The 24,786-nt window shown below is 45.3% G+C and overlaps 1 protein-coding gene and 1 long non-coding RNA gene across 4 annotated transcripts in view; both read right to left on the bottom strand.

The window, feature by feature from the left end:
• The window catches only part of LOC140907570 (uncharacterized), a 39,831-nt gene that overhangs the window by 4,568 nt on the left and 10,477 nt on the right, over positions 1-24,786 (bottom strand). For 2 of the 3 annotated variants that reach the window (XR_012157541.1, XR_012157543.1), the window contains one exon: positions 10,952-11,162. This is a non-coding gene — a long non-coding RNA (uncharacterized lncRNA). Of the gene's footprint in view, positions 1-10,951; positions 11,163-15,797; positions 15,894-24,786 lie in introns of all 3 variants that reach the window. The other variant, XR_012157542.1, reaches the window with a different exon arrangement.
• On the bottom strand, positions 18,420-24,761 carry LOC140907942 (uncharacterized). Its single transcript, XM_073335034.1, has 3 exons — positions 24,153-24,761; positions 23,491-23,564; positions 18,420-18,449 (listed from the first exon to the last, which is right to left on the bottom strand). Exons 1-3 carry the CDS (start codon positions 24,733-24,735, stop codon positions 18,420-18,422), a joined length of 687 nt encoding a protein of 228 aa, XP_073191135.1. The 5' UTR covers positions 24,736-24,761.

Below are 24,786 nucleotides of genomic sequence, written 5' to 3'. Positions count from 1 at the left end.
CCTTGGTTAAGTCCAAGGTAGAGATGAACTGGGCCAGATAATCTGTGCGTGGCATGGGATAGTTGTCTGGGCGAGTTACAGCATTTAGCTTACGGTAGTCCACGCAAAAACGTATTTCCCCATCTGGTTTGGGAACTAGAACCACTGGAGATGCCCATGCACTTTCAGAGGGGCGGATTACACCCATCTGTAACATATCCTGGATCTCCCGTTCTATAGCAGTTTTAGCTTGAGGAGACACCCGGTAAGGGTGGACCCTAATTGGGTGAGCATTACCTGTGTCAATGGAGTGGTATGCCCGTTCAGTCAGTCCTGGGGTGGCTGAGAACGTTGGCGCGTAGCTAGTGCACAGCTCCTGGATCTGCTGTCGCTGCATACGCCCAAGGGTCATGGAGAGGTTCACCTCTTCCACACCACCAGCACATTTCCCTTCGTAATAGACACCTTCAGGCCACTCAGCATCGTCTCCTCCCTGGGCTGTAAACTGACAAACCTTTAATTCTCTGGAATAAAAGGGCTTTAGAGAATTAATATGATACACCTTAGGCTTTCGGTTGGAGGTGGGGAATGCTATGAGATAATTAACAGCTCCCAGGCGCTCCTGGACCACGAATGGCCCTTCCCACGATGCTTCCATTTTATGGGCCTGGAGCGCCTTTAAGACCATGACCTGGTCTCCTACTTTGAAGGAACGCTCTCTGGCATGTTTATCATACCAGGCTTTTTGCTCTTTTTGAGCATCCTGTAAGTTTTCTCTAGCAAGGGCTAAAGAGGTTCGGAGGGTGTTTTGTAGGTTGGTTACAAAGTCCAGAATGTTAGTTCCTGGAGAAGGTGTAAATCCCTCCCATTGCTGCTTCACCAACTGCAATGGCCCCTTAACCTCACGGCCATATACAAGTTCAAATGGGGAAAACCCTAAACTGGGATGTGGTACAGCTCTGTAGGCAAAGAGCAACTGCTGCAATACTAGGTCCCAATCATTGGAGTGCTCATTTACGAATTTACGTATCATGGCCCCCAAAGTTCCATTAAACTTCTCCACCATGCCATTTGTTTGATGATGGTAAGGAGTGGCAACCAAGTGATTTACCCCATGAGCTTCCCAAAGGTTTTTCATAGTTCCTGCCAGGAAATTAGTCCCTGCATCTGTGAGGATGTCGGAGGGCCAACCTACCCTGGCAAAAATGTCTGCTAGTGCCTGGCACACACTTTTAGCCCTGGTGTTGCTTAGAGCTACTGCTTCCGGCCATCGGGTGGCAAAATCCATGAAAGTCAGTATGTACTGCTTTCCTCTGGGTGTCTTTTTCGGAAAAGGACCCAGAATATCCACAGCTACTCGCTGAAATGGAACTTCAATGATGGGGAGTGGCTGGAGAGGAGCTTTGACCTGGTCTTGGGGTTTTCCCACTCTTTGGCACACCTCACAAGACTGGACATAGGTAGAAACATCCTTGCCCATTCCCTCCCAGTGGAATGACCCCCCCAAACGGTCTTTGGTCCTGTTCACCCCAGCATGGCCACTAGGGTGATCATGGGCTAAGCTCAAGAGCTTGGCCCGGTATTTAGTTGGAACTACCAACTGTCTCTGAGGATGCCAGTCTTCCTGGTGTCCCCCAGAAAGAGTTTCCTTGTATAAAAGTCCTCTTTCTACAACAAACCTGGATCGATTAGAAGAGCTGAGAGGCGGTGGGTTGCTCCGTGCCGCCGTCCACGCTCTCTGGAGGCTTTCATCTGCTTCCTGTTCGGTCTGGAACTGTTCCCTTGATGCTGGAGACATCAGTTCCTCATTGGATTGGGGACATAGGCTTGGTCCCTCTGGAAGCGATATAGGGGATGGAGCTGTTTCTGTTGACTGTGAACCGCTCTCCGCTGGTGCACTATGTTTGGATTCAGGCTCCGGCTGAGCCTCTTGTGTAGGGTTATCGGCTGCTGCCAGTTCAGGTTCGGTGGGGCCCTCTGGTGTTGAGGTTGCAAGTACTGGATTCAGTGCTGGCACGGGGTCTGGTGTTGGTTGTTTGGCTGGTTCCGGTTCTGGGACTGGTTCCGTCTGGGACTGGATCCACTACTGCTGTTGCAGACATTGGCCTGGGGTCCGGGTCCATCACCTCTGACCGGGCCCTGATAGCAGTTTCCAGAACAGAGCTAGGCCCCACGGCTTGTTTAGCCTGGCTGCGGGTAACCGTTCCCACCCTCTTGGCCTGCTTCACGTGATTGGCCAAGTCTTCCCCCAACAGCATGGGGATGGGATAATCATCATAGACTGCAAAAGTCCACATTCCTGACCAGCCCTTGTACTGGACAGGCAACTTGGCTGTAGGCAAATTGAAAGAGTTGGACTTGAAGGGTTGAATCGTCACTTGGATCTCGGGGTTGATTAAATTGGGGTCCACTAAGGAAGCATGGATAGCTGACACTTGTGCTCCGGTGTCCCTCCACGCGGTGACCTTCTTCCCGCCCACACTCACAGTTTCCCTCCGCTCCAAGGGTATCTGGGAGGTATCTGGGCCTGTGGACCTCTGGTGTGATTCCGGTGCAATGAACTGTAATCTGTTGGGGTTCTTGGGGCAGTTGGCCTTTACATGCCCCAGCTCGTTACATTTAAAACATCGTCCAGCTGACGGGTCACCGGGGCGAGGTGGGTTGCTGGAGAACGGGGTGGTGGGACGATAAGGGGTCTGGAGGGTTCTTTGGGAGGTAGGTGGGGCTTTGGGCGGCCCCCGGTAATAGGGTGTGGTCTGGGGTGGTCCCTTCTGGTCTTCGCTCCAACTGCGACCAGTTTTCTTCTTCTCTGCCACCTCCACCCATCTGGCTCCAATCTCTCCTGCCTCGATTACAGTTTTGGGTTTCCCATCTAGGATGTATCTTTCTATTTCCTCAGGAACACCCTCTAAGAATTGTTCCATTTGCATTAGGAAGGGCAAATTTACTGGAGATTCAACACTTGCTCCTGATATCCAGGCATCCCAATGTTTCACAATGTGGTAGGCATGTCGGGTAAATGACACGTCTGGTTTCCACCTTAGGGCTCTGAACCTCCGACGAGACTGCTCGGGTGTTATCCCCATTCTGACTCTCGCCTTGGATTTAAACAGTTCATACTTGTTCATATGTTCTTTAGGCATTTCAGCTGCCACCTCAGCTAAGGGTCCACTGAGCTGCGGCCTCAGCTCTACCATGTATTGGTCAGTAGAGATGTTGTACCCAAGGCAGGCCCTTTCGAAGTTTTCTAAGAAGGCCTCAGTATCATCACCTGCCTTGTAGGTGGGGAACTTTCTGGGATGGGAAGTGGTACCTGGAGAAGGATTGCTAGGGTTTGTTGGTATATTCTGCTGGGCCTTTATCCTCTCCATCTCCTCCACATGCTTCCTTGCCTCCATTTCCCTCTTGTGGGCAGCCTCCTGTACCTCCTTCTCCAGCCGCATGAGTTCTATCTGTCTTTCACGTTCCCTTTGTTTTTCCTCAGCCTGAAATTTGGCTAATTCCAGCTGTAGTCGAGCCGAGGATTTGGCCATTCTAACCTCTCTGTTTTTAACTAACTTTACACCCGAGGTTTAGAAATAAACAAACAAAACTTGGCTGTAAAATTTTGCTGTGCTGGAATAGAATACCTATTCTCTGATAGTGATTGTCAGCCTACAGAAAAAGACAATTCCCTTGTCTCTGCTCTGGGCCCAAATTAAAGCAAAAAACCTCCAACTACTTGGAAACCTGCTTACCCAGCCCAAAGAAGAAAAACAAAATTTCTTTTCAAACCTGTGCTCCTTGTAAAACAAAAAAAAATCAAAATCCTAAAAAAAACCCTGCCACTTTTGTCTCCAGGCAAATGGGTAGAGCACACACCCCCTATTTACTTTTAGGAAGAAAAGAAAAAAAACCTCTGGGTTGGAAGACTGTGAATTTCCCTGCAGGAGTTAAGTACCCTACCTCCAGGCAAAGAAAACCTGCAATTCACAAGATAATCCCCTTTTGTCTCTGCTTGGCCACAAAGCAGAGAGAAACCAAGCTGCTTTCAGTTTCAAAGCTGCTTCTGGACTTCCTAAAAATTCCTTTTTAAAATCTGTATTTCTAGTTCAAAAAATCTCAACTGGATCTCAAAATGATTTCAGGTTAATCCCGCCACTGTGCCACCATGTCACGGTTCCTCCCCCACTCTGAACTCTAGGGTACAGATGTGGGGACCTGCATGAAAAACCTCCTAAGCTTATCTTTACCAGCTTAGGTCAAAACTTCCCCAAGGTACAAAATATTACACCTTGGACTGGCCGCTACCACCACCAAACTAATACTGGTTACTGGGGAAGAGCTGTTTGGACGCGTCCTTCCCCCCAAAATACTTCCCAAAACCTTGCACCCCACTTCCTGGACAAGGTTTGGTAAAAAGCCTCACCAATTTGCCTAGGTGACTACAGACCCAGACCCTTGGATCTTAAGAACAATGAACAATCCTCCCAACACTTGCACCCCCCCTTTCCTGGGAAATGTTGGATAAAAAGCCTCACCAATTTGCATAGGTGACCACAGACCCAAACCCTTGGATCTGAGAACAATGAAAAAGCATTCAGTGTTTTACAAGAAGACTTTTAATAAAAAATAGAAGTAAATAGAAATAAAGAAATCCCCCCTGTAAAATCAGGATGGTAGATATCTTACAGGGTAATTAGATTCAAAAACATAGAGAACCCCTCTAGGCAAAACCTTAAGTTACAAAAAAGATACACAGACAGAAATAGTTATTCTATTCAGCACAATTCTTTTCTCAGCCATTTAAAGAAATCATAATCTAACACATACCTAGCTAGATTACTTACTAAAAGTTCTAAGACTCCATTCCTGTTCTGTCCCTGGCCAAGACGACTACAGACAGACACAGACCCTTTGTTTCTCTCCCTCCTCCCAGCTTTTGAAAGTATCTTGTCTCCTCATTGGTCATTTTGGTCAGGTGCCAGCGAGGTTACCTTTAGCTTCTTAACCCTTTACAGGTGAGAGGAGCTTTCCCCTGGCCAGGAGGGATTTCAAAGGGGTTTACCCTTCCCTTTATATTTATGACAGGGAGGAACCTTGACAGCTTATATGTAATGTATTGGGTTGGCTGGAAAAGTCTTTTTAAAAAATCAGCTGTGAGAGGAAACCAGCTAGGTATTGAGGACAACTGCCTTTTATTGTTTTAAATAAGCTAGAACTGACTATCTTATCGCAACTGGTTTAATAAAGAAAAATATGTAATAATTTAAAATACTTCAATTGTTCCTGTCTAACTTAGATACAATATGTAAATTTTCTTTTTCGAACGGTTGGAGAAGCTGATGTAGTCAGAGTGTCTGGGTACTGGCTGTGGATCCAGAAACATGAGTTCTTTTCCTTGCTAGGGGATCTTTTCTTGCTGCATAACTTTGCGTTGTTGAGTTTCTAAATCATAAAATAATTTTTACTTACTTACCTCCCAGCAGGGAGTGAGGATGAATTATTCAGCTTTTATAAAGCAGCTTGTAGTTTAAAAACACTAAATATAAGCTACGTATTTATTGGAAAAATACTAGATTGTAAGTTGCTCAGGGCAGAATCTAAAACACTAATATAAGATAGGCAGCGCAGAAATAAATATGAATGAAAAAAATGGTTCAATGCACTAAAAATGTGGCTATCTTAAAGTTGTCATCTTTTCAATAAAGTGTTTGGTTTTGAATTAATAACCCTGCTGATACTTGTGACAGTAGTTTTGAAGCCTGGCGTTTCAGGTGAGTGAGTGTGGACAGCTGCAGCTAGCTGAACACATAACACAGCATTATGCCACGGAACTCTGCCCAAGTGCCAAATATTGTAATAGCTGAGACACGAGGCTTTTTATTAAAACACTATTGTCTATTGGTAAGTGTTGGAGACTGGGAGTCAGGACTCTTGAGTTCTCTAACGAGCAGGGTGGCCAATTTTGGTTGAACATATTCCGGGCGGTTTCATCACGTGACATTTAATTAAAGGTTAATCTTTAATTCCTGGAGACTCCAGGACAATCTTGGAGGGTTGGCAACCCTACTAACTAGCAGTGATAACTGATTCACTTTGTGCTTGACTGTAGGCAATTTACTTAACCTCTGTGTGTTTTACTATACCTGTGTGTAAAATGGGGGGGGGCAGGCAGAAGGGCTTGGGGGGAGGCAGCTCCGTGCAAGAGGTGAAGGGAAGGGAGAGAGGGGCTTGGGGCAGGGGAAGCTCCTCACAGAAGGAAGGGGAGAGGAGAGATGGGTTGACGGGAGAAGTTCCACTTGGGAGGAAGGGAAGAGAGGGACTTGAGGGGCCAGCTCTGTGGAGAAAGAGGGGGAAGGAGAGCAGCTTGGCCAGCTCTGCACGGGGGTTGGGAGGAAGAGAATATGTTCACCCTACCACAGCTCTGGTATCTGGCCTGGCCAGGGGGCGGGACCTCAGGGGAAGAGGAGGAGCAGGGCGGCGGGTCCAGAGTTCTGCCTGCGGGGGCTCCCAAATTGGCCAGGGCCTGTGGGCACAGGCCCCATCAGCCCATGTGGTAATCTGCTACGGACAATGAATAGCTCAGTCTTCCGTTAACAGAGCTTGAACCTTTGATCGTGAGCCTCCAGGATTAGGTGATCAGCAGACAATCACCCTCTCCTCAGAGCATGACTTCAAGAGGCCGAGTTCTTGTATAACCAGAGCTGGGGAATTTGCAATAACCTCTCCCTAGGTATTCCCCAGGAAATCCATTTAACATTTATTGTCCCACAAGTCCATTCTTGTCTGGCACAATTTCAATATAGTCCTTTGAACCCTCTGCCTCACATCACATCTCCCACCTAGAGTGGTAACATACAATCCAGGCCCATAATAATACATAAACCATTCATTTAATACAATGGACCCCAAAGATACTTAACCTTAATTCAGTAATGTCTCTTGAGGATGTGGCAGGACGTTGCCAGATCTGTCTGACCTACAGCTATCTTTCTAAGCATCAGCAGAGCACCTCCCAAAATATTTATGGATTTAATACCACAGCACCCTTAGGCACAGAAATAAGTGTCTTTTTTAAAAAAAAACTGATTAGAATGTGAGAGACAGATTAAATGACCTTCCCAAAGTCACAGCCGCCGTCTGTGGCAGGGCTGGGAACGGTTCTTCTGAGTGCCTGTTAGTGCCTTACATGACCATCCTTCTTCCTATCAGTGGGAGTTTCAGATGCTCAGCCCTTTTTAGGATTTGGCCCTTATTTGCATGCATGGTTAAGCAAGAGCTTTTCCTACTCCATAGAAAGCTTTGGTTTGTGAGTGAGCTCAGAGGTCACTATGTGTGACGGCTGCATTAGTTGTGAAGGCAGGTTGCTTGTTTGTTTTCACAAGGCTGTTAGGATACCACAGCTCTCTAACGCATGGCGTGGTATTGGCAACGATCACAGCAGTGATGTAGCTGCTAGAAGATCTCCAGTAAACTAAAACACCAGTTTTTGAAGGGTAGGAAAAAGCCACCCTCTGTGACCTGATGGGTTAGGCACTGGGACAACACAGTTTATGCACTCTTATACACAGGCATATGGTCCAGTGCAGCACACACTTGATTCAATGCAGAAATACTTTGGGTAGCCTCTTTGCCACATATCAAAAGCAGTGCCATGAAGAGACTAGCCCTGCCTCTGGAGCCTCAGTTGGTTAGTGAGCTAGCTGAAAATCCCACCCTGACTTCCTGCTGCTAGTGCTCCAACAGTTGGAGGATGGGATCTGGGAAAAGGAGACTGCACGGTGTGGGCTGCAGCCAGGGACCATCTGTTGCTGCTACTGTAGGCCCAAAGAGTCTGACAGGCCAGGGAATAACCCTCCAGTGCGAAAGAGACACTCCTAATCTGGGGTGTAAGGTTGGAAGGACATGTTGGATGTCTGCAGGTTGGAGTGTTATTAATTGAATTAGGATTCCTTTATTTGTTAGGTGTCTGCAATTTACTGCACTATACCTCTACTGTATAATAGCTGTGGGTAATTAACCACAAGTGACTGTCCTTGATTGTTCCTCTTAATGGTCTGGGTTCTGTCCATCCCAGAAGTGGCTGATAAAAACAGCAGGATACATCTGTGTTTTGTAATATCCCTAGGTAAATTTCTACTTCCTCAAAGGTTGCCAAAGGGTTATGCACCCTAGGCAAGCGGGTGATAATTTGGGATGATCCAGACAAAAAGACCTCCAGTTCATGCTTTATGAAGGATTTTCTTTGACAATGGATTTTAATCTGTACAGCACAAAAGAAGGCTCACTTCTTAGGTACAGCTGTCATTCAGCAATCATGGAGCTGGTCCTTAGAAGTTACTTTATTCTCCAGCCCTGATTTTAATTTCTATCAGCAGAGTGCAGTTTCTGAATTGTAACATTTGAGGCCCTTGATGGCCTTCACCGACATTGCCAGCAATGAGCACTGGAGCTAATGATGGATCATCTAATGTGAAAGGGCTGTAGGGTGACAGCATCATTTTGCATCTTGAATCTGTCACTTCCATGTTGCCTAGCTGCTAGAATCCTGATTCTCTCAGTGCAAATACCTCATTTAGCAGCTCAGCATTAGCCAGCATAGTTGAGTGCTATGCATACCTGGCATTTACATATACAGCACCACAACATTTCAGAGTGCATCTATCCCAGGGGTGGGCAAACTTTTTGCCCCGAGGGCTACATCTGGGTATGGAAATTGTATGGTGGACCATGAATGCTCATGAAATTGGGGGTTGCAGGAGGGTGTGAGGGCTCTGGCTGGGGGTGTGAGATGGGGCTGAGAATGAGGAGTTGGGGTGCAGGAGGGTGCTCCAGGCTGGAACCAAAGATTCAGAGGGCAGGAGGGGCACCAGGGCTGGGGCAGGGGGTTTGAGCATGGGAGAGGGTCAGGGGCAGCGCTTACCTCAAGCAGCTCCCAGAAACAGCAACATGTCCCCTCTCCAGCTCCTATGCGGAGGTGCAGCCAGGCAGCTCTGCGTGCTGCCCTGTGTGCAGGTGCTGCCCCTGCAGCTCTCATTGGCTCTCGTGGCGGGAGGGTGGGGGTGGAGGAGCCAGAGTGGGGATGTGCCGCTTCTTCCGGGAGCTGTGTGGAGTGGGACAAGACCCCGACCTCGCTCCCTGGCTGCAGCGCTGGAGCAGGGCAAGCCCCAGACCCCGCTTCCCGGCGGGAGCTCAAGGGCCAGATTAAAACATCTGGAGGGCCGGATGTGGCCCCTGGGCTATAGTTTGCCCACCTCTGAGCTATCCAGTATATCCATATTTCCATTTACATAAGATCATGATCCAAAACACCATATGCTGGCACCCATTCACTTCAATAAATATTTTTGCAGAGCAAGGAGTTCATATGCATCAATAAAGTAAATATGTATACAAGTCTGGTGAAAACCACCACACTGGTGTAAACCCAGTATGGCTTTGGGTTGGAAGTGAAGAATCCCTCCTCCAGGGACATTTTTATTAATTTGTGTGGGACATTAGTTTGAGGAAAAGTGACATCAGATCTTTAATGAATGAGGAGGAAGGATTTGGGGATTATAAGCCTACAAAAAGAAAAACACCCCCCAACACCAGAATGGCCCATAAAAACTACACTGATTCAAAGGGTAGAGAATACTGCATTTCTAACACCTCTCCCTGCAATACCTCAATTTCCCTAGAGATTTCCGATATAAGTAGTGACCGGAATTGACCCTGATAATTTATGAAAGTTGATTCATTTTCTCTATATCCCAAATAGTTACTGCTGGGATGCATGACATTTCGAATAACGCTGGTACCCTTAAAAGATGGTGAAAGGGGGGATAAGAGAACTCTGACGTCTGGTCATCAGACCCTTTGTCATAAGTTCACAGTAATGCCATATCAGTAGTGACCAAAAGTAGTTACCATCTAAAGACTACATGGGGACCTGGGTGAAGTAAATTGGTGCACTCAGTCTTCCTTCTAATGGACAAGCATCCATAAAACCCACCACCCTTGCACTCAGTTTCCAGTTCCCCCGTGCCTTTTCTATTTACATTTTGTATCTCTGGGTAGATAGAGATTCATCCACATCCTTTTTTAGTACTTTGGAATTTGTATTCCCTGAATTTTTGAGTTTCAGATTTGAATGGAGCTGGAAACCTATAATAAAGTCCTGTTTGAAACCACCAAGTTGTATCTGGCTTCAGGTCAAAATCATGGGTCTGATCCTGAACCCCAGCTATGAATACGCTGAACTTTCCCAATTCAAGCACTGCCACTCAGGACCATCTCTAGCCACCAAAGAGATTTCTTTGTTTTTCATCCGTCTCCATCACTTGGCCCAGCCTTGCTCACGCCTGGCCTGAATTTTCAAAAATATCTGTGAACAATTTGACAAACTTGCCCTAAGTTTTAGGTTTGTCTTGAAACAAGAACCAAGCTTGCTTTTGTGTCATCTGGATGTGTTAAATGGATATTACATGGGTGATTTCAGCATGCTGTATTGGGCCAAGCCCATACCTGGTGTTAGTCAAATTCTACACTGAGGGAATTACGACCAAATGAAACTGGCCCGTTATTTGTTCGCATCTTAATCCATTTGTTCAAAAGCTATAGCATCATTTTGGGAATGGAATCTTAGTGCCCTCTAGTGAGTATCAGAGGCTGAGGCACACTCTATAAACTGTAAAAAGAACAGGAGTACTTGTGGCACCTTAGAAACTAACACTTGTATTTGAGCATAAGCTTTCGTGGGCTAATGCTCAAATAAAGCTTATGCTCAAATAAATGTGAGTCTCTAAGGTGCCACAAGGACTCCTCGTTCTCTTTGCGGATACAGACTAACACGGCTACCACTCTGAAATCTATAAACTGTGTTTCCATTTACATTGTTTCACAGGACCCTGACCTTAAAATGAAAAGACAGTGCCACTAAGATCTCACCACTGTGCGTGCCCCACTGCAAGTCTACCCATTACTCAAAATGAAGGCAGCAGTCTTTTACCTTTCAAAACTGGTTGGCTGTGTGATGGTGTGAATCCTTGTTGGGCAGGTCTTGGTGTCCAAATACCTAGGAGCCCTCATCTTCTTCACTGTAGCATCCAAACGCCTGCTCCTCATGTCTCTTTTCCGTTTTCATGAGCAAGTCACATGGTTCCACAGGGCACAAGGGAGCAGAAAAGGGACAGTGTCTCCATACATGCATCTTTACATGCCTAAAGAAATCCAGAGCAATGCAAAAAACAAAGGAATATCCCAGAATTTTTATTTGTATTATAGCAGTGACTAGAGACTCTAAACAAGGACATGCAATCAAGTGTGTGGAATGACTGCCCACGGAAGGGGGCTTCCACCCTGTCGCCCCGCATGAATGGAACTGACAAGCAGGAGGGAGAGCAACTTGTCAGAGTAACTGGGTGATTCAAGCTGACATGCCGTGAACCTGAGCAGTACCCATGTACTCAGAGTTTGAATCCGGCACTGGGCAGCTTTCTGACAGCATGTGTGTCAGTTACTTTCTACTTACATTCTAGAGAATGAGGGTGGCCTAGGGGTCAGGGCACTACTCTGAGACTCAAGTTCAATTCACTGCTCCATCACAGACTTCTTGAGCTTGAACAAGTCACTAAGCTTAACTGTGTTTCAGTTTCCCATGTGTAAAATGGAGATAATAATATTTCTTAGGTGTTAAGGATCAATACATTGAAGATTGTGAGGTGCTCAGATCCTGATGACGGGGTTCATGTAAAAATCAGTGTTTTAACAAAAGGAACAGATGCTCATGCATGGATGTAAATTTGTGCCTGAAACCCAGAACCCACCTGATAGGGCTAAATTTAATTCCTTAAAATAATCCTTTAACTAAAGAGTTCTCTGTCTCTGCCTAAAAGAAAAATGGATGTTTAACATATTGATTAAAAGAAATGTGGTGACTGGAACTGATTAAAATGTTCATCAGTTTTTTCAATGAAAAATTACTTTTTGATGAATGGAAACTGTCATGAGAAAATTTCTATTAGGGCTTTGTAAAAAAACAAAACAAAAAAACAAAAAATTCAGTTTTCAGTTGTTGAAAACTGAAAATTTCAGTGAAAAATTCCTAACGGAAATGAAAACATTTCATTTTCTTCAAAATTTAGTGGAGAATAAAATACATTTTTGAACTATGTTTTGAGGTAACAATTAATGGGACACTTTCAATTAAAAAAAAATCACACTTTTTTAACAGTCGTAAGTATTTAAATTCATACAGGTTACACCAAAGGTTACTGTAACAAAGATCAGAGACAAACTATTTCTCTTTCTTTCCAGTTTCTTCACTTTGTGCATTCAACATTTCTTTGTGTATATTTAGTTTCACTGTTTCCCTTATACAGTCGTCTTCCTCCCTTTTGGTTGTGTGGTCTTACACAAAACAGGGAGGAAAACCTTTATAAAAAATGTGATTGTACTGCCACCAAAATGGGGAAAGGGATTTAAGGGCAGCTATAATAGCTGAAACTACTTCAAATTCTATTTTTTAAAAGCTGACTAGAGTAGAAATTGAATAGAGCTTAGGAGTTATGAGAGTATGATACAGCTCAGTTGAGAGGCTTGGGACAAAGAGGCTTCTGTGTGAGTTATTGGAATTGTAACATACAGTAATTGCAAGAAATGAGAAAATGGCCACTGTGATTGCATTGTTGTTTGTAGACACAAACACAACAACTTTACAATCTAAACCAGAACTGACTTGGGTTTGAGGCACAAGATGAAAATATCAGATATACATTGTCAGTAAATATGAATCTCTGTAGTCCTTTTTTTCTTGTATCTTACAGTTATTTGCATATTAACCATTCTCCCAGAATCTGTATGATATTGCAAAGAGTATCTTTGAATTCTAAGGCCCAGAGCATTAGTTCTTAACCTGTGAGTGACCTGTACTCAGGAGTTTTTAATGTGATTGAGTGTTGGGTTGTATCTAATTATCAGCAGCAGCTCCAAGTGTGTGGGAATATAGATGTTCAGGGAAAAGACCCCTCAAACAAATAAAAGTGGCTACAGAAGTATGTTATAAACAAAACTGGGTGACTGATAAGGGATATTTGTTATTGCAGATGGGCTCTGTAGTGGATAAAATAATCACCCATTGAAAAATGGGTAACTCATTAAGAACTGTTGGTTGTCACAGTTGTTAGTAATAATGACCAGGTTAGAGAGTCCTTTTTACTCATCAATCAAGTAAACTGAGGATCATACAAGAAATTTCATGAGTAATTAAGAAACAGAACACATGGTAAAATGAATTATGGGAAAGGAATTTTTCCTCCAAAAAGCAGTTTCTTTGTCTCACACCCTATAAAGGGGACTAGTGTTGGAAAGTTAGATTGAGAATGAACATTATCAGCATTGCAACCAGGTACAGAGAAAGGGACCAAACTACCACCTCTTCACCATCTACAGGGGTATGTCTTCTTTCTGTATAGTGCTGTCTGCATCTTTGATTAATAATCTTTGACTACATAATTCCATTTGAGTCTGCTAGCTGAGCATCTCGAATCATTATCCCATTCAAACAAGTAACAACAGAATGAAACCAACGTGGACGAGTCAAGTTCTTACTAATGCCTCACGGAAGAAATGTTAAAGCAGTTGGCTCTGAGGATTTTAAACTACAGTGGTTTTCACACGGGCTAGAAAGAATTTTAAATGTTTCAAAAGTTGCTAGCAGATATTGAGTTGGGGCACGTGATGGTGGTGATATTGCAGAGCAATCACGGAAGCTTTTAGAGTTGAAAATTCCCTGAGAAACTTGATGATTTTTTTGTGAAAACTTAAAAAGGAAAAAATGTCAGTACAAATTAACTGAACATCAGAGTGAAAATCCATGAGGGGATGGTTTAATCAGGTACAATAATTAGGTTACTGCCAGTAACATTTCATCTGTAAGGTGGACAAAACCAAAAAGCAAGTAAGAGCCATAGCAATGAAACCGTGCCTCCTCTAAATGATATAATGGGGGAGAAAGAGGGAAAGCAGTGAATAAACTGCTCCAGAAAAAGAACTGCAATCACAGCAGTACAGGTTTCTGTGTGGGCTTGTCACCTGAATAATTACCTTGAGTTTTAGGAGTGCTTGTACAGCTCATAAGAACGGCCACACTGGGTCAGGCCAATGGCCCATGAAGCCCAGTGTCCTGTCTTCCGACAGTGGCCAATGCCAGGTGTTTCAGCGCGAATGAACAGAACAGGTCATCATCAAGTGATCCACCCCCTGTCTCCCATTCCCAGCTTCTGGCAAACAGAAGCTGCCGCGGCTCCACTGCTCCAACTTAGACAAGCTAAATTAAAGCTAACTCGGGTATGTTTACGTTAGTTGCAACCCCAGAATAGAGATAATCTGGGGCCTGGTCTACACTACCGTTAGGCTGACATAAGGCAGCTTATGTCGACCTAATTATGTCAGTGTACGCACTACGGCCTTGTCCTGCCAATGTAAGTGTCCTACTACACCAACACAATAACTCCACCTCCGCGAGAGGTGTAGGTCTTATGTCTGTATAGTTAGGGTGATGCAGTGTTGGTGTAGATACTCACTTACTTACTTCCACTGTTGGCTGTCTCGTCAATTTCACGGCAGGGAGGGGCTGGAGCGGGGACAGGAAGAGGCAGAGTGCAGGCGTGGCCTCAGGGCAGAGCACCAACCCGGAAAAATAAAAGCCAGCGCCTTGGCCTCTGGGTGAATGAATAAATAATACTTTGTTTTGAAGATGCTGTTTGTGTCACTTCAAACATCTTGTCACAAGTTCCTGAAGAGAAATATCACTGGAACCAAAAGCAGTTGGTCCTGTCACATTATCATGGTTCGGAAACAAGGGTGGGCTGCAACCCAGAGGGCCAGTCTCCTAATGCTTGAACTGCAAGTTTCCATGAAGAGAGGGGTGAAGGTCATGAGGCCTATCCCTTAAGGGATGCGCTTGAGGGACTAAAAGGGATCAGTAATACACAATCATGCTGATACATTTACTGTAAGTTTGTATCATTCTCCAAAAGTAGCATGTTGAAATCTCATTCTATTATTGTATGGATTATACAGTGCACAGGGAATAATTTAGGTAATATCGCTCAAGCAAGTGGTCTTCAACAGAGCTTTCTGAAAGACTAATTCATCTGGACCTGGATTCTTAGAAGTATCAAGTGTTCTTTGCAAGATGATTGAGATTTGATGGGGGCTCTGCATCTTGCAGGATTGGGTTTTTAATATCCTAAGAACAGGGGGGAACAAGTGTTGGGTAAGAGAAGCTTTCACCATCTTCTGGTGTTTGGATCTCAAATTTAGGATAAAAAAAAAAGGTCAAAACCTTACCCCAAGCAGAACCTTCACACCCTGTATGGTGCACCGATTATGAGATGGGAGAGATCAAAAATGTTTTGCTCTTTTATAATTAGAAACTAAAACATCAGTGAATTCTAGTAAGATTTTTTTTAAAGTCATTCCAGCCTCCAAACTCACACTCAGTGTGTCCCACTGAGAGCTCCCCAAATCTTTTACATGCTTTCATTTGCCCCCTTTCCTCTTTCACACAAAGACAGTTGTGTATTATCCATTTACAGAAAGGGAAGTTTAAATCATATAGTGGGAAGCCACAGAGCTTTCAGGCTGTAAAGTGCTTCTCCAACTCCACTTTACTGGACAGCATTTTTTTTTCCAATTTGTGATGTTTTATTTAATGTTAGGCAGCACCACAGTTGCTACTGCTCTGTCAGCTGTTGCAGATTCTCACGGTCAGTCTGTCACTACCGGAAAAGGTGTAGATCTCTACGTGTATTGCAGTCTGCCTTGTCGATTTGTTCTAAGGGATCTGTTACCTGTAAGACAAGCTGCTATAGACTTCCTGAACAGCCACTGGTGGTGAAAAGCTGACATCTCCCAGAGCTGATATATCCCAAGGATGCAGGCCAGTGCTAAAATAAAAAGTAAAATGAAGCCAAAACACTTTCCAGAGCTCTCACTGCTTTTGAATCTAAAATATCCCTATCAATTACATTCTCTTCAAATCAACTGAAATTAGCCCCAGAGGAATTGTGGTTTCCATTTAGTCTTTTTTTTTTTTCCTCCCTTGAGTGTAGTTTTCTCTTATTGCTCCCACTTCTTTCCTTCACATTTTATCAAAATCTCTTTGCCTCGCACCCTCACTGCCTGCCCCTATCTCACTCAAACTGTGAGTCAGATACCCAAAACATGATACTAAAGAAAGAATTGAGATCTTATTTGCTTTCTGAATTCTGAGCCTTTTGGGGTCATATTTTCCAGATTTCTTTCACAATGACAAGGGCTAGAAACAATGATTTTTTTTATTTTATTTTTGTTTAAATTCTCACATGAACATCTGACTCCAGGAGCTGAAGAGTTCAGAAATACACCAAATTTGGTGGAAAATTAACAACATTGAAGGTTTGGCTGAGCATAACAATTTTAGAACCTTCTGAAGGTCCCCCATCATTAGCTTTAAGTGTAGTACTGTTTTGATGAGGCTGGTGAGATTTTCCATTTACTTCTGATTGTTACATTATTTTAACTTCTTGTTACCAACACTAATCCTTGAGGAAAAGGCCTTGCTGACCACAACTGTATTTTTTTTTCTGCTTAGTCATTCTGCTGTTTTACAACATGTTACCATCTTCATTAGTTCAGAAGTATTCATTTTATGTCCCTCACATTCTTGTTGTAGCTGTTAATGTAACAAAAATATTCCTTGACTGCACAGAACAGGGGCTCTCTAGAACATCCTATAGTCACAGCTGTCCCACTTTCCAGTGAACAATTTTTTGCTCACATCTTACGTGATTTTAGTCAGCTTTGTCTCTATAGATGCCCAAGACATCCAAGTGTGTGCACGCCTGACAAGCCTTCAAGACATCACTTCATGGGCCATGGTGTAGCGGTCCCTTGCTCTCAAGTGGGGAGGGAGGCCTCACTGCATCAGGCAGCAGCTTGGGTCCCGCTGGCAGGGCCAAGCAGTAAGCGGTAAGCAGTCTGTAGCTTGTAGCCTCCTAGCAGATGCAAATAACTGTTAACTGTCTGGAGCTCTCAACTTTTTGATACCAGGGACCAGCTGCCTTCCTAAAATGTCAGGGAGCTCTCAGGGACTGGTGCCGGTCCACAGACTGGTTGTTGAGAAATGCTGATCTAAAAAAGTCTAGAAAACTCATTTAGCACAGTTCTGTAACGGTGGTGTCCCTCTATTGCTGGACTAAAAAGATACTGTTTTGATGCACTGTAAGTAGTATCAACAAAACTAGATCCAACATCTCAGCAAAGGTGACAGAATAAGGCCTGGCCTACACTGTGGGCGGGGGTGAATCAATCTAAGTTCTGCAACTTCAGCTACGTGAATAACATAGCTGAAGTCAAAGTACTTAGATCTATTTACTGACACTCTCCCGTCAACTCCGCCTGCACCTCTCGCCCTGCTGGAGTACCGGAGTCGATGGGAGAGTGCTTGGCAGTCAATTTATCATGTCTAGACTAGACACAATAAATCGACCCTCCCCTCCCCCCGCCCCCCACTGGATGAATCGCTGCCTGTTGATCCAGCAGGTAATGTAGACAAGCCCTTAGTTACTGATGGGGCAGAGTGAAGCTAAACAGCCTCGCAATCCATTTAACAGAGTCCCATTGCAGAAACAGCGACAAATAGCCAATAAATATAGGTTTCAGTGTAGCAGATGTGTTAGTCTGTATTTGCAAAAAGAACAGGCGTGCTTGTGGCACCTTAGACTAACACATTTATTTGAGCATAAGCTTTCGTGTGCTACAGCTCACTTCATCGGATGCACACTGATGAAGTGAGCTGTAGCTCACGAAAGCTTATGCTGAAATAAATTTGTTAGTCTCTAAGGTGCCACAAGTCCTCCTGTTCTTCTTGCCAGTAAATATAGTTAATGTTTAGAGAGCACTTAGCTAAGAAGCTGAAAGTATATCCCTGTTTTTTGGCCAATTCCTGACTTACTTTTCTGAGGGAGGGCTGCTTGCTCTCCAGCTATCACAGTGTTGGGATTCACTGAGTTCATTACCCTCTACTGCTCTCCTGTTCTCCTACAAGTGGTTCAGCTTTTCAGATCCTTGCCTCCTGCCTCAAGAATAGGTGCAGCCACTTCAAGATCACTTTAAGTCACTCCCTGTTGACCAACTAGCAAGGAGTGTAACTAGTAAGCAGCTGACACCATCTCAGAAAACCAAGACCATCTCCAGCTGGCCTTCATCTGAACCTGATAAGTAAAAGCAGTGAGGGATCTTAAAAAAATAAAAATAAAAAAAAATCAAATCTAGATCCTGCACATTAAAAACAAAATGCACCCAGTACTATCAGGGTAAAATAGCATTGTTAATCTGACATGTTGTGATCGACTGCATTAGGTGGAGTACCTGTTAAATGAACTCTGGGATGTGAAGTATTATCTGAATAATGCATCACATTCTCCCCAAGTCTACAATTTAACTTCTTCCAGTTCAATGTTCTATAAAACAAGAACACAAAGAAGATAAATATAAAATATGCAGGCATGGCTCTCTTTATAAAGAAGAGGAAAGCGGGAGCTGTTGTATGCAAGCTTCACTATCTGTAGCTGTTACATATTGCATATTTAGTTAACTTTTCAATTTAACTAAAAAGATTTCAGAGGTCTACAGCTGCTCAGAAAAACTCTTGTGATACAAAACATAAATTTGTAGAGCACAGCAATTGTATGGATCTAGTCCTTAATATACCATAGGGAAAAGCTGTTTCAGTTTTGTGGAGCAACATTAACAGCTGTTTATCAATGTATATGTTCTAATGTTTTATGTATTGGTTCTTCCAGAGTAAGCGATATACATATGAATAAAGCCATATTCAGTGTTAGGTTAGTTTTTGTGATTTGCCAGTACAAATACATGAAGAATCAGTGATATAATCTGCCCTGTGGTACCTGACACTTCCAAACACAGTCTCTCTGGGAGACCTGCTTTTAACATTTTTGCTGATGTCCTCAGAACTTTGTGAGGCAAGAAATACAAAGATTGAATGGCAGATGATACTTATTCTGTATTGTAAAAGTTCTGTCAAACTTTCTCAGTTATTAGAGTCCCAAGGCCCATCTCCTGATCCTGGGGTTGAAGTGGAGAGAGAGTGGTCAAATTCTGAAAATCTGCACAATGTATTCTCTGGGTAGGATTGCCAACATTGTATATCAAAAATAGTACCCCTGCCCCACCTCTCCTCCTAATATTAATTATGTACTATTGATAATAAGCAGTACTAACCTACATTCACCAAGAGTATTTCCTGCTGCTTTTTGCAGCACTCGGCTACTCCCGATCTTGTTGTACAGAGATGGAAAAAATAAGGGACGTCCCTTGTAATAAGGGACTGTGGGTAACCCTGTTGGTAAGTGGTGGTATCTGTCAAACCCACCTACTTAAGGCACTAAAATATCCTTCCACTCACTGAATTGTCCGCATCTTCATAATATGAAACGCTCTCCTTTCCTACATGTGTAACAATTTCATTGCTTAGATGTTTGACATTGAAAGTACTGTTTGCATTAAGATGAATGGGCACTTTAAGTTTCTCAGAGCTACAGTTTCATGCTCTCTGCAACCTTGGAGACATTGCTTCTTTGGTTACACTTTGAACACATTTTCAAGGCTTTTTTCACACCATAACTGTTAGAGATTGACTTTAAGAAGAAAAATGAAAGCTGAGACTTGAGTAGGATGAAAGAGGAGCTAGTGCACAGTACTGCCACAAATGGTCCTCGCCCCCCACCCCCTTCCATTGGGATGGAATACAATACAGTAAGTACAGGACTGAACATTAACACTGGTACGACAGCAGCTGCTAGCCTCCCCAGAGGGAACTAGGAGTGCAGTGTCTCTTGTAGCAGAAATGAGTCAGGATTCTGTTGTAATGAACAGAAAGGGGATCCTTAATCAAGACACAAATCCAGAGCCGTGACTAGAGCGGGGTGAGAGGGGCGGGAGTGAGCCAGCAGGGGGCATAGAATCAAGCCCAGTGGCATCAGCTCCCCCTCTACCCCCGGATTGGGCCTAGCAGCGTCGGTTTATATAATTATAGTGCGTTCCTAAATCCTGGCCTAAACTGAACAAACCACCACAGGCTTTGGATCAGGCCCCTGCTGCGTACTATTAGTAACTTGCGGAAGACATTTGTTTAAATGTTTTTAAAATGATGTAACACTGTCCCGTTAAGCCCCTAGTTGCCTGCCTCACAATATTCTAGGTGAAAAATACTTATCCTTATCTTAATCCTCTCTCTCTCTCCTTAATTCAAGATGGATTTAAAATGTGCCTAAAGGGAATTCTTAGGGTATGTCTCCACTATGGAATAAGGTCGAATTTATAGAAGTCGTTTTTTTAGAAATCGGTTTTATATATTCGAGTGTGTGTGTCCCCACAGAAAATGCTCTAAGTGCATTAACTCGGCGGAGCGCTTCCACAGTACCGAGGCTAGAGTCGACTTCCGGAGCATTGCACTGTGGGTAGCTATCCCACAGTTCCCGCAGTCTCCGCTGCCCATTGGAATTCTGGGTTGAGATCCCAATGCCTGATGGGGCTAAAACATTGTCGCGGGTGGTTCTGGGTACATATCGTCAGGCCCCCGTTCCCTCCCTCCCTCCGTGAAAGCAAGGGCAGACAATCGTTTCGCGCCTTTTTTCCTGAGTTACCTGTGCAGACGCCATACCACAGCAAGCATGGAGCCCGCTCAGGTAACCGTCACCCTATGTCTCCTGGGTGCTGGCAGACGCGGTACGGCTTTGCTGCACAGTAGCAGCAACCCATTGCCTTCTGGCAGCAGACGGTGCAATACGATTGGTAGTCGTCCTCGTCGTGTCCGAGGTGCTCCTGGCCACGTCGGCTGGGAGCGCCTGGGCAGACATGGGCGCAGGGACTAAATTTGGAGTGACTTGACCAGGTCATTCTCTTTAGTCCTGCAGTCAGTCCTATTGAACCGTCTTATGGTGAGCGGGCAGGCGATACGGACTGCTAGCAGTCGTACTGTACCATCTTCTGCCAGGCAGGCAAGAGATGAGGATGGCTAGCAGTCGTACTGTACCATCTTCTGCCGAGCAGCCATGAGATGTGGATGGCATGCAGTCCTTCTGCACCGTCTGCTGCCAGCCAAAGATGTAAAAGATAGATGGAGTGGGTCAAAACAAGGAATAGACCAGATTTGTTTTGTACTCATTTGCCTCCTCCCCTGTCTAGGGGACTCATTCCTCTAGGTCACACTGCAGTCACTCACAGAGAAGGTGCAGCGAGGTAAATCTAGCCATGTATCAATCAGAGGCCAGGCTAACCTCCTTGTTCCAATAAGAACGATAACTTAGGTGCACCATTTCTTATTGGAACCCTCCGTGAAGTCCTGCCTGAAATACTCCTTGATGTAAAGACACCCACTTTGTTGATTTTAGCTCCCTGAAGCCAACCCTGTAAGCCGTGTCATCAGTCGCCCCTCCCTCTGTCAGAGCAACGGCAAACAATCGTTCCGCGCCTTTTTTCTGTGTGGACGCCATACCAAGGCAAGCATGGAGGCTGCTCAGCTCACTTTGGCAATTAGGAGCACATTAAACACCACACGCATTATCCAGCAGTATATGAAGCACCAGAACCTGGCAAAGCGATACGGGCGAGGAGGCGACGTCAGCGCGGTCACGTGAGTGATCAGGACATGGACACACATTTCTCTGAAAGCATGGGCCCTGCCAATGCATGCATCATGGTGCTAATGGGGCAGGTTCATGCTGTGGAACGCCGATTCTGGGCTCGGGAAACAAGCACAGACTGGTGGGACCGCATAGTGTTGCAGGTCTGGGACGATTCCCAGTGGCTGCGAAATTTTCGCATGCGTAAGGGCACATTCATGGAACTTTGACTTGCTTTCCCCTGCCCTGAGGCGCATGAATACCAAGATGAGAGCAGCCCTCACAGTTGAGAAGCGAGTGGCGATAGCCCTGTGGAAGCTTGCAACGCCAGACAGCTACCGGTCAGTTGGGAATCAATTTGGAGTGGGCAAATCTACTGTGGGGGCTGCTGTGATGCAAGTAGCCCACACAATCAAAGATCTGCTGATATCAAGGGTAGTGACCCTGGGAAATGTTCAGGTCATAGTGGATGGCTTTGCTGCAATGGGATTCCCTAACTGTGGTGGGGCTATAGACGGAACCCATATCCCTATCTTGGCACCGGAGCACCAAGCCGCCGAGTACATAAACCGCAAGGGGTACTTTTCGATAGTGCTGCAAGCTCTGGTGGATCACAAGGGACGTTTCACCATCATCAATGTGGGATGGCCGGGAAAGGTGCATGATGCTCGCGTCTTCAGGAACTCTGGTCTGTTTCAAAAGCTGCAGGAAGGGACTTTATTCCCAGACCAGAAAATAACTGTTGGGGATGTTGAAATGCCTATATGTATCCTTGGGGACCCAGCCTACCCCTTAATGCCATGGCTCATGAAGCCGTACACAGGCAGCCTGGACAGTAGTCAGGAGCTGTTCAACTACAGGCTGAGCAAGTGCAGAATGGTGGTAGAATGTGCATTTGGACGTTTAAAGGCGCGCTGGCGCAGTTTACTGACTCGCTTAGACCTCAGCGAAACCAATATTCCCACTGTTATTACTGCTTGCTGTGTGCTCCACAATATCTGTGAGAGTAAGGGGGAGACGTTTATGGCGGGGTGGGAGGTTGAGGCAAATCGCCTGGCTGCTGGTTACGCGCAGCCAGACACCAGGGCGGTTAGAAGAGCACAGGAGGGCGCGGTACGCATCAGAGAAGCTTTGAAAACCAGTTTCATGACTGGCCAGGCTAAGGTGTGAAAGTTCTGTTTGTTTCTCCTTGATGAAACCCCCCGCCCCTTGGTTCACTCTACTTCCCTGTAAGCTAACCACCCGCCCCTCCTCCCTTCAATCACCGCTTGCAGAGGCAATAAAGTCATTGCTGCTTCACAGTCATGCATTCTTTATTCATTCATCACACAAATAGGGGGATGACTACCAAGGTAGCCCAGGAGGGGTGGTGGAGGAGGGAAGGAAAATGCCGCACAGCACTTTAAAAGTTTACAACTTTAAAATGTATTGAATGACAGCCTTCTTTTTTTTGGGCAATCCTCTGTGGTGGAGTGGCTGGTTGGCCGGAGGCCCCCCCACCGCGTTCTTGGGCGTCTGGGTGTGGAGGCTATGGAACTTGGGGAGGAGGGCGGTTGGTTACAGAGGGGCAGCAGTGGCAGTCTGTGCTCCAGCTGCCTTTGCTGCAGCTCAACCATACACTGGAGCATACTGGTTTGGTCCTGCAGCAGCCTCAGCATTGAATCCTGCCTCCTCTCATCACGCTGCCGCCACTTACTCTCTTCAGCCCGCCACTTACTCTATTCAGCCCGCCACCTCTCCTCCCGGTCATTTTGTGCTTTCCTGCACTCTGACATTATTTGCCTCCACGCATTCGTCTGTGCTCTGTCAGTGTGGGAGGACAGCATGAGCTCAGAGAACATTTCATCGGGAGTGCGTTTTTTTTTTTCTTTCTAAACTTCACTAGCCTCTGGGAAGGAGAAGATCCTGTGATCATTGAAACACATGCAGCTGGTGGAGGAAAAAAAAGGGACAGCGGTATTTAAAAAGACACATTTTATAAAACAGTGGCTACATTCTTTCAGGGTAAACCTTGCTGTTAACATTACATACATAGCACATGTGCTTTCGTTACAAGGTCGCATTTTGCCTCCTCCCACTGCGTGACTACCCCCTCAACCTTCCCCCCTCCCTGTGGCTAACAGCGGGGAACATTTCTGTTTAGCCACAGGCAAACAGCCCAGCAGGAATGGGCTCCTCTGAGTGTCCCCTGAAGAAAAGCACTCTATTTCAACCAGGTGACCATGAATTATATCTCACTCTCCTGAGGATAACACAGAGAGATAAAGAACGGGTGTTGTTTGAATGCCAGCAAACATACACTGCAATGCCTTGTTCTACAATGATTCCCGAGTATGTGTTACTGGCCTGGAGTGGTAAAGTGTCCTACCATGAAGGACGCAATAAGGCTGCCCTCCCCAGAAACCTTTTGCAAAGGCTTTAGGACTACATCTAGGAGAACCGCAAATGCCAGGGCAAAGTAATCCTTTCATATGCTTACTTTTAAACCATGTATAGTATTTTAAAAGGTACACTTACCAGAGGTCCCTTCTCCGCCTGCTGGGTCCAGGAGGCAGCCTTGGGTGGGTTCGGGGGGTACTTGCTCCAGGTCTAGGGTGAGAAACAGTTCCTGGCTGTCGGGAAAACCGGTTTCTCCGCTTGCTTGCTGTGAGCTATCTACAACCTCCTCCTCATCATCATCTTCTTCGTCCCCAAAACCTGCTTCCGTATTGCCTCCATCTCCATTGAAGGAGTCAAACAACACGGCTGGGGTAGTGGTGGCTGAACCCCCTAAAATGGCATGCAGCTCATCATAGAAGCGGCATGTTTGGGGCTCTGACCCAGAGTGGCTGTTCGCCTCTCTGGTTTTCTGGTAGGCTTGCCTCAGCTCCTTCAGTTTCACGCGGCACTGCTTCGGGTCCCTGTTATGGCCTCTGTCCTTCATGCCCTGGGAGATTTTCACAAAGGTTCTGGCATTTCGAAAACTGGAACGGAGTTCTGATAGCACGAATTCCTCTCCCCAAACAGCGATCAGATCCCGTACCTCCCGTTCGGTCCATGCTGGAGCTCTTTTGCGATTCTGGGACTCCATCATGGTCACCTGTGCTGATGAGCTCTGCATGGTCACCTGCAGCTTGCCACACTGGCCAAACAGGAAATGAGATTCAAAAGT

This window comes from Lepidochelys kempii, chromosome 2 (assembly GCF_965140265.1).
Source record: "Lepidochelys kempii isolate rLepKem1 chromosome 2, rLepKem1.hap2, whole genome shotgun sequence".
NCBI classification, from domain to species: Eukaryota; Metazoa; Chordata; order Testudines; family Cheloniidae; genus Lepidochelys; species Lepidochelys kempii.
The sequence above is the reverse complement of the archived record's forward strand: the minus strand, read 5'-3'. Positions and strand labels throughout refer to the sequence as shown.